Below are 10,545 nucleotides of genomic sequence, written 5' to 3' on the forward strand. Positions count from 1 at the left end.
ATCTGGAAAAGTAAAATGATGAAGGTCTGTCGACCAAAAACACTGTTCATGAATATCCCTGAATGTAGAAAGAGGACAGTGTGCGGAAGACTTATTGTTCTATGTGGGTGATAGTGATGAGCGGATCAACTGAGGAAGATAATCAGAATGACTATTGGAGGGAAAGATGGCGCTCACCGGTTGTTTCTGCCGATTTGTCCGAGGCAGCGACTCCACCGGGGAGTTCGGAGGTTGACCCACGAGCTCTGGAGCAGATTATGGAAAGCAGACCTGGCGAGTTTACACCAAACGCAAGGCCCCGTAGAATTAAACTGCGAACTGCGGACAGCTCGCAGGAAACACCTCTTTGTAAAGCAAACATACATATATTTTATGGCAGCCGCTTTACTGCTTTTTTTATTTTGGGCTCCAATGAGTTGACATTTCAACATGGCCTCGGTCTAATTTCCTCTGCTTTTCTTAACCTTTTTTTGTGTGGCGGTCGACCCTCCGCACACACACACACACACACACTCTGCCTACCTATTCCTATCAAAATAAGGCTGCTATTTTGGCAGTGGCCATTTTTATTTTCGTGGAGGTGTGAGGGCCAGCCAGTCGGGGTTGTTTTGACAGATTCAGGGACTTTATTGCGGCCCCCGGGGCAGCTGTAGGGGTGTGAGCGACCCCCTCCCTCCCCCCATTACCACCTCACCCTCCACCCCCGACCCAAAAGGAGAGCAACACAGCTGCTGCTGCTACTTCTTCTCCCCCCCCCACCCTTCATCTCAGCCCCTTCACCTGGTCTCCATATGATTGTGACCCTCAAACACACACACACGCCATAAAAGGTAAAAGAGGTGTGACGTCTAATTCTGTAATGACCCTGCGCTCAGCAACACCCACCCTCTGACACACACACACACACACACACACACACACACACACACACACACACACACACACTCTGTGGTCCTGCCTGGATTAGAGTCTGACTCCTGCTGGGGCCACACATGCTAAAAATGAAAATGTGTAAATTCGTGACACTGGGACAAAAACAAACACCAAACTTTGCATGTGTTCCAGGAAACAATCGTTTTTTTTCACAGCTTAGAACTTTTTCCCGTAAAGAGTTCGTGCAGCAACAATGTACTCGCAAAGTTAATTACGTCACAGCGACGTTGCCAAAAGGGTTGAGAAACACAATCGAGAGATCACGCCTGATTTTAAACACAGACCCAGTTTAGCCAGACTTAACGAAGAAACATTTTCACACCCAAACTCTTTGTAAAACATCCAACGCAGTCTTAGCATGAGGGGTTGCTACCGTCGGTTCAGGTGCTCTCACTCTCGCCTTTAAATGCAAACACAGTGATTTAGATCATCTGGTTTGGGGTTTCTCTCACATCTGTATTTTTCTCTGTTGGACATTGTTGTGCAATTGTCTTCTTTTTTTTCAAATGTCATCATTTACTTTGGTGAGAAAAAAGTAAGCATCACTTTAAAACAAGTTGTAATGAACCAGAATGATCCTCTTATAGGCATTGCTACAGAACGTAGTGGGATATCTGAAAATGTATCCATTCATGTTGCCGTAAAGCACTTTTGTTAAATGTATAAAAGTATAAAAAACTAAAAATCTATTCGATGATGTTCCTCCCCAATGACATAAATCTGTTTTAGGAAACATCCGGCATTGTGCAATTCTTGTGCACTGCATTTTGTAGGAAGATATGAACAATTTCACAGTCTTGGTTTTTTAATTGGGTAGCTCGACCATGTCAAAGGAGTCAATTTCCAAAAACAAATATCACCTGTTCAAATGGTTTGCATCTCATTATGAAACTACAGATCTGTACTTCCTCCTGGCTGTGCAGAGCATGTGGGACAGTACGGGGTTAACAGCGCCAGAGTTATTTGGTTCTTGGACACGGTGGCCTCGGCTGCCGGATGCAAGTTTGACTCAAGGGCAAAATCCAGAGTGAAAGCCTCTCATGTTTTTGACTGGTTGCCAACCCTGCTTCTCTCTCTCTCTCTCTCTCTCTCTCTCTCTCTCTCTCTCTCTCTCTCTCTCTCTCTCTCTCTCTCTCTCTCTCTCTCTCTCTCTCTCTCTCTCTCTCTCTCCATTCTGCTGTTCCCTCTCTCTCTCTTTCTGATTTACTCTCTCTTTCTCCCCACTCTGTTCCTCCTCTAATCCCCTCCCACATCAAAATCAGGACTGACATAGAGCAGGTCCGGTGTGCCTCTGAACACAGCATGGACTCACCCAAAGTTATGTCATCTCATGAGAAAGATGTGCGCAGAACTCTTCAGTCGACAGCACGATTGTAAGTCAACAAGACAATATATGTGGCATTAAAAGGAACTGAAAAAACTAAATCCAATTTGGGTTCGGCACGAAATGTGGTACAGAAAGCTTCACATTCAAATAAAAAAAGATTCATGTACCAGAAGCTGAATCAGAAATGGAAATGCACTCATATTAGACTGATCAATAACTTCAGCTCATGGGTGCCTGATCTTCACAGTGTGTTGAGCACAGAGAGTCGTCTTTCGGGTCATGGATTATGCAAAAATAGCACATTTCATAGGAGTGCCACGCATGTCGTGGGGTCTTGCCATTTTATGCGTGTTGCACAGTCGACGTAAGGATTCTCAGGCACGAAAACAAATGATGCAAGAAACCAACCTGGTTCTGGATTCAAGTGCATATGGGCCAAGTCTGTCAATGCCTTCAGACCTATGTCACTGATTCCGAGCTTCTTCCCTGAAAAAGTGAAACCCATCAAGGTACAACCTTGCTGTCCATTGGCTGATACGTCCCAAATTTGAGTAGCTACTTTCACTGATTTAACAGCAACGTAGATGACTGTTGAACTAGAGAATAACTATGATTCCTGAGAGATGGTGTTAGTATTGTATTTAGCTAGTACCCTGTATTCATTTCCCAAATGTGAACTCCAGAAGTCGACCTCTCTGACCTTTTCTGTGAGCGTTTTGTTCCCATCGCGCTCTCTGCATTTTTTGTTTGGTGCGCGTTCTGCGTAAATCCAGGGTGGCCCATCTCCAAGTCAGTATGACCCGCCAAGACCTGTGAGGATTGCGGGCTGACAGGTTAGGAAACCACATACATCAAATAGCTTCAGGCAGGGAACAAAGTCAACTCACGTCACCTCAGGCAAGCCACTCATTCAGCCAGACGGCCTGCTATCATCCTGCACGTTGGAAAGAGCACCAACAAAAGAAAAGAGGGTTTTTTTTAAAGAGAAAGGCGTCAGCAGATGTGCAGGGAAGAAGTTAGTCACCGTGTTCAGTGTCTCGAGTGTTTCCTTTCATTTTGCGTTTGATCTGAAGCGAGTGTGAGCAACAAGGCAGATCTGATCTTGATTCAGCCGCGTCGTGTCTACGCCTTCCGTCTAAGAATAAGACACCTGAAATGCGGAGGCGTCCGCTTGTAAACAGTTTGTAGACGTAGCTCAGAGGAGGTCAGACTGAAGCTGGCCAAGAATGTGCTCCAAGGAGAAGATTCCCAGCATTCCTCGCTGGTTAGGGAGAGGTACCGGCCTTCGCAGATAGGAAGTCGTCTGTCATTGGGGGGTAATCACTTCTTGAGGAGGATTGCAATGCCTGGAATGATTACCGTTGTTATCGGCAGTGAAACTTGCCACAGAGAGAGAGAGAGCGGATGACTCTTTGGGTGTTTTGATCAGCTTGACTGATCCAGCGTAGGCCTTGTTTTTCACCACTTTCTCACCATCGCACTAGCCGGGTAGTTCACAGCGCGCAATCAACCAGATTTAGTGGTGTCCAAATGCTTCAATGTTGACTTAAAGCTTGTCGGTATGTCTTACCTAGAGGCATTTCTAATTACTAATGGTTCATGGGTAATGATGCCTATCATGTCAGTGGTGCAACAAGGTGGATGTGATCCGTCATGCAGACTCGTGTAAGAAACAGAGAATGTATCCCACTGCATTTCGTTGAAGTCGGGTTCTCTGTCTCCTACGCCACTTATCTCTGTTTGTTTGTAGGCTTTTGGTCCTGAGGTCCTCTCAAGTGGCTTGTCTGGGTCTCTTAGTCTGGCTGTTTTTGTCCTCTCAGCCCTATTTTCTACCCCCCCCCCCCCCTTTGTCTCTTGCCCTCTGCCAGTTGAGCCAAGACTTCAGGTGGAATGATGCCGTTCCGGAAAGAGCCCGGCAACACTTGCCCGGCATGCCAAGCCAAGTATTTGTCTCTCGGGCTCCCCCCTTACCTCCTCCCCTCCTCCTCCTCCTCTTCGCTTTCCTCCCCTCCTCCCCCTCCTCCTCCCCTCCTCCCCCCGGATCCTTGAGAACAGGAAGTGTATCTTGTTCAGTGATGGATGGGCCCCCTGCTCTTGCTGAGAGGAAAGAGAAGGAGAAAAAACAAAAACCTTTCTTTCCCTCCGGGGCAGTCAGATGAGTTTAGCAGTCTCAAAGCTTTTTGGGAGCACCTTAGAACCCTTGGAGCCTGAGCGCCTGGAAGCCACGGGCACTTCTCCGTTATGTGTGTGGAGAGAATTAACGGCTGATAAAGCAGCGGTCGGCCTCTTTGCACTATAAATATGGATCCGAAATTAAGAAGCCCAAGCGGAAGAAGGGAATTGTGCATTGATGTGCATGCTGCATGCATTTGTCTGTGTGAGTTATTTAGCCGGGGGTCAGCAGGTTTGTGTTGGCATGCAGACGCCAGATTCTTTCAGAGAGAGTAACTCAGGAAGTGTCCCTGGCACGTCCTGTGCTCAGTGCAATACGCACTGCCGCGACTGGCTCGACCTGATGTGACGACAAACTACAATGCACCCGTCTCACCTCCTGCACACGAACCTACAATACCCGAACCTGTGGGAAGAACCTCGACATGGAACTCATTCTTACATCTGTTTTATAGTTGGTTTGCTAGACGCATCTTATCAAGTCTCGAGCTCTTATGAGTTGAATTGAATGCTGCAGCCCCACTATCCATCCATCTCCCAGCAGGTCTCCCCAACAGGCCTCCTTTCGCCGCTTTGAATCACAGCGGCGTTATTCCTCTCCATCCGTTCTGTACCGACGGTTCGTCACACAAAACCAGACCCTCTCTTCAAACGAGTGGAAGAATCCACAGACCTGAAAAACAAGAAAATGTCCTCTCATGATCCATTGCTCCCTTGTCAGCCAAGGCTCTGTTGTGGTTACCTAAGGGTAGCTACTAATGTTTGTCTCCAGTTTCCATCCTCTCATGTTCCATACACAGGAACACAAGAAAAGCAACAGATAAAAGGCAGGAGAACTGTCCATCGCCCCAGTGAACGGGAGTTGGTTGTCCAGAGGGGAAATAAAGAAAACTCTTAAAAATTGCATCCGGCACACTTTGCAAGCAGATAGACTTAAAATGTAACATGACAAAGACTGTTTGATGGTTTCTGTCACAGTAACAAACATGGAAGCAGCAGGTGACAAAACAATCGCACCTCGACGTCCGCATGGTTGTTCAAATTCCCATTTTCTCAAGGCAGGAATTCTTGACCGTGTTTGCTTAAAAGTTGAGGTTCAAAGTTTATTCTTGACTTTGCAAACAGCAGCTGGAAAAGCGATCTCATTATTGTTTCGTCTGTCACTGTACTTTTCAGACTGATTAAGCCTTTAGCCTATAACATGTCAGACAACAGTGTGAATAACTTTTACAGTTACGCAGAGCTGACATCCTTCAATGTCTTGTTCCGTCTCACCAACCGTCCAAAACAGAAAGACATTTAGTCGACAAGAATAGAGAAAAGCAGCAAATCTTCAAATTCGAGACGCTGAAACCAGAAACAGGTTGACATTTTTGCCTGATAAATAACTTTTGTCAAAATGTTCATTTCAGTATTACTCTGGGACTAAAATCCATAACTTTTGCAGATTATCCTACTTTCCCAATTCAGCAAACGGGTTGATTTACGACAACTGTTTAGAGACAATACAAAGTACAAGGAGGCTGTCGGGCCTTGAGGATACTTGGTGCATGCGGAGAAACAGGAATAGCAGTGTGATGTCTATGTGGACGAGAGTTCAAAGGCTGCTGGTCCGGTCCCTCCGACCTTCACTGATCACTCCTGACGTGACCTCCTGCATGGCTTGCGTCTGCGTGTGTCTCCTGCCTCGTCTCCGCTGGCCGGGGTTTAGCCCCGCTGTGGCCTGTCTGGCCCAAAGCCAGGGGCTCCGCTGTCTTTGCAATGAGGCCTCACTGAGTCTTGGGGGGGCGGAAGAACAACAATAAAACTGTCAGTCCAGTTGATGTTTGTTTTTCTGTTGGTTCTTCATTCCAGCCAGCGCTGAAATTAAATCCCGATTCACGGAGAGCCAACTGCGTTTTGCTATTTTCAAATCCCGCCGGTCTTCGGCAAGCTGTCCGGTCAAGCGGATGCACAACCCAAACAATACCACAACCACACCACAGCCCGTCACTGCCTGGCTGAGGAGACCGAGTGGAGACACGGCATCTGCGTCTGTCCGTCGGCCCGTCTGTGTTTGAGAGGCGCCTGCCACTTAATGACGTCTGACAAGCGAGACAGCGGCGGCTTCGGGTACTCGAGGACTGTTGTGGGGTCACGGAGATGTGATCTGTAGGAAGTGGAGGGTTTCTCAGATAACGTCAACAATTGTCTCCACGCTGACTGCCAGAAGTGGAAAACTTACATTTCACAGTTTGCGTTTTAGGCGTTTGGTTTATGGTTCTGTCTAAAGAGGTGTGCGATTAATGCAGCGGTTCCTAGATCTACACCATAACAAGCCAGCAGGGAGGGGGTCAGAGTTCAGAGCCACAGTGTCCTGACCGTATTTCTATGACAGCAAAATGTCCACAGGATATTTCAGTAACATGTGTTCCCTCAGCAAGCCAAAGAAGATTCCACTGCTGCTCAGTATTGCTGTGAAAGCCTTAACCTGACAGACGTTTGTGAAATATGATGGTGAACCAAAGGCTGACAGGCTTTATCCCCCCCCTCCCCCGTCCCACAGGCTCTGATGCGTCCAGGTCGCCTTGACCGAATCGTCTATGTGCCTCTTCCAGATGTTCCAACCCGACGGGAGATATTTTCTCTCCAGTTCCGCAACATGCCCGTGGCCCAAAACGTGTCCGTCGATGAGCTGGTGACTCGCACCGACAAGTATTCTGGAGCAGAGGTGAGTTTCAGTTGCTTTGATTGATTTATAATGACGGCGACAGGATGCGATGCATCCACCTCTTGTGCTCTGGGTCAAGCACAAGATTTATTGAGTGATAAAAACCAGGCCACGACAAGACAAGGAAAAACTACAATCAACTTTTTCTTTATATATATATATATATATATGTTTTGCTGTCTTACTAAACATCGTGTTTAACAATCCAATGCAAATGGGACTCGCCACAAGGCTTCAAACTGCATTCACAACCCTGCATTCACAAGCCTACATCTTAATATTCTGACTGCTGCTGCCCCCCCCCCCCCCCCCAAGTACATTGCAGTGAGATGTTTCTGCACTTTTCCATGATGTGTGTCTGTTCTGTGTCACAGTGGGCCCTCGTGATCTCACAGTGGAGTTGATCGTACAAACACTCCTTTGTGTGACAGATTTGTCTCTCTGCGTTCGTCTGCCGCATGCTTCACATTGTCCTCAGCAGAGAGACTTCTGCCGGCCTGCCAGAAAAAGGGCACAATTTTAAAAAGAATGTGTAACGTTTTGGCAGGTAAACTACTTTACCAACTGTAAGAGTCGTAGGTTTTTAGCTTGTGTGTATTATTTACTGCAGAATGTAAAGCTTTTGAGAGTTTTCTTTACGGGGGCTGCTTCTCTCTCTATCTGTCACAGAAATCATGTTTGGCCAAGTGTTTGGATCTTGAAACAATTTTCTGAATCAGCTCCTTATCATAAGCAACAGTGTCCTCCTCCGTGGACACGTTGTCCACCAAAGGTCCAACATATTGGTTATTCAGAGATTACCAAAACGTTCAAACTGGCCAAACGTAAACCGACTATGGCTCGTGGAAGTGGCCTTAAACACACACATGCACGTGTGCACTCCAACCTTTCCTTCGGCAAGCTCGGAGGACTGTTTATCAGTTCTCAAATCAAGTCTGATCAGGACAGCGAGGCGTTGAGGTGTTTCCCTCTTCACTCTTGACATTGTGATCCTCTCGAGGGCAGTCCGAGGTTATCTATAGGGCCTCCTCATATCCTGAAAGAGCACGCTCTCTCTCCCTGCTTCCTGACTCGGCAGCCCCCACCCAAAAAGCAGCCTGAAGCAGGCGTACACCTGGAGGAGGTATGCAGCAAGAAACCAATCCCCAGCTATCAGGTGTCACGTTTGACATCGGGCTTTCTGGTATACCGTCTCATCTGTGGAATGGAGGTTTGCAGTCACTTGCCATTGAGTTCTTGAAACCCAGCAGAAATTCAAGCAAATGCCAAAGTCAAGCTGATAAGAGTTCATAGGTGGAGAGAAAAAGAAAAAGCCGGGTCTCACCTGTGTGCGGATTACATTTGACAGGCCGACGCTATAGATCCGAGCAGTTGAGAGGAAACTGAACACTCCTGTGATCACTGAGGGGAAGTTTGAGAGAAAACAGGATACAGATAACAAAGCAACACAGGAGATAATGCTGTTTACAAGAAGAAGAGCACCGAGGGACAAACGCAGCAAATCGCCAAGTAAATAAACAAGTAAATGTCCAAACACACTGACTGTTGATCGGTCACACCTCGACTGACTGTTCTCATACTTGTATACGTCTCTCTTGTGCTCATTACAGTGATACGGTTTTTGAGTCGCTTTTTTAATCCCAAAGTGTTTGTGCTTCCTGCTTCAGGAAGACACCGGCCACCGCAGCAAACACAGTAACTGTTGACCGCTCACATTGTTTCTGATGAGTTCCTCAGATTAAAAACTAACAGTGATAATAATAATAAGAACAGCAACTATTGGCTTTTCAATCAGATCTGATTTCCAGATGCTATTTCGAAAGAAATAAAAATTGCAAACAAATAAATCTTAACACTAAAACAACAACATACAAAAATATTAATACTGTATCACAACAATTACATGCTTTTGAGATAATATAAATAATATTAGAACTGTTATGAAGATGAGAATATCACTTGCTTTTTTTTGTCTTCAAAAATAATAAAACAGTTTTCAGTATGTTTGACTTCCTGTTAGAATCAAATGTTTTAAATAATGACACGAAACTCACCTGTTACTTTCATGAAATAACACACGAGTCCTATATACAGGCAGCCAATATGATGTAACACTACACCATAATATATTTGTATGTTAGAAATACACACGATGTTTTTACGTTGCCTCAGTCGTCCTCGGGGAAAGATAATAAGTGGGAGGAACGAGCGGTGTTGCCTGGATATGGACGTTGAGAGGAGCCGGACCTTTCATCGCCGTGCGGCAGAGCACTGAGCCGTCATATTTGACTTGGCGTGCTAAGTGCCAATGCAGCAGGCAGCCGGGTGAGCCGCAGCCGACGAGCATCGGTCAGCCGTGCGTCAAGCTCCACTCTGCCAGGGAGCTGGCTGAAGGGGGGGGGGGGGCTCGTAAATCAACAGCAAGACGCTTATTGAAACTGGAGGCCACCGAGCGGAGTCAGTTTCAGTTTTCATATCATACACACTGTCGCTGACTCCCCGCCTTGTTCTCACTCACTTGCATTGCGTTCTCATCTGTCCAACTGTCGACTGGTCGTACGCAGGCTGTGCAGCCGTGAGACAGATCATCCGTCGACTGCAGTCGTGTCATCGTGGAGCTGCAGCTGGGATTTGGGTTGGGTTCTCTGTGGCAGCCTCACTTCCTTACAAACGACTTGCGTCGTTCAGATTGAGCATGCTTTATGAGGATTAGTATTTGTTGCAACCCATGGCAACATGTTTTAACTAACCTCGTTGCCTTATGTCACTGACATTGTTGACATGTTGGCCGTGAATATCGGTCCTTCAAACCAAAAGACACAACACGAGAAACAAGCTGAATTGTGTTTGGTTTATATCTCACTTTTTAACATTAAAAGATTATATTTTCTACATTCATCTGTCATTCATTTGTCGGAACCATCCAACGTGACAGTTTCAGTTTAACACATTAAAGGTTGACAAGTTAGGGTAGAGCAGCATAAAACACAGTTTTTAAAGAGTAAACCCTTAAAATGCATTCACATCTTCGGCAAAGCATGAAGTTCAGAGCATGAACCCTGAATATGAGGTTGTTTACGACTGTTTAAAACATTTTCTTTCAACACATTGAAGCACAGAAATACAGGAAAGTTCATATCCTTCGGTCCTACAACATCATCCATAACAATGTGATGCAATCCAATATAGTAGCCGTGCAACGAATACCATCTCTGTGGCCCTTATTATTATCTCTGCCAGGAAGATCATGCTTTTGTTCGAGTGAGTGAGTGAGTGTGCCCCTCTGTGTCCGTCCATGACTTATCTGGCGTCTGCCTCAGCAAACTGGTGTGTTTGGCTAATAGCTAACGGAACTACCGGTACACACACACACACTGCGTACATCGCCGCAACTCAGCCGCTG

At 46.3% G+C, this 10,545-nt stretch overlaps 1 protein-coding gene across 1 annotated transcript in view; it reads left to right on the forward strand.

Annotated features, from left to right (window-relative positions):
* afg2a (AFG2 AAA ATPase homolog A) overlaps positions 1–10,545 on the forward strand; it is an 86,778-nt gene that overhangs the window by 70,263 nt on the left and 5,970 nt on the right. Inside the window, exon 16 of the mRNA XM_079269293.1 lies at positions 6,978–7,142. Within this exon, the coding sequence (XP_079125419.1) occupies positions 6,978–7,142 (165 nt within the window). The remainder of the gene's footprint in view (positions 1–6,977; positions 7,143–10,545) is intronic.

The sequence above is a fragment of the Melanostigma gelatinosum genome, assembly GCF_949748355.1.
Source record: "Melanostigma gelatinosum genome assembly, chromosome: 5".
Taxonomy (NCBI): Eukaryota; Metazoa; Chordata; class Actinopteri; order Perciformes; family Zoarcidae; genus Melanostigma; species Melanostigma gelatinosum.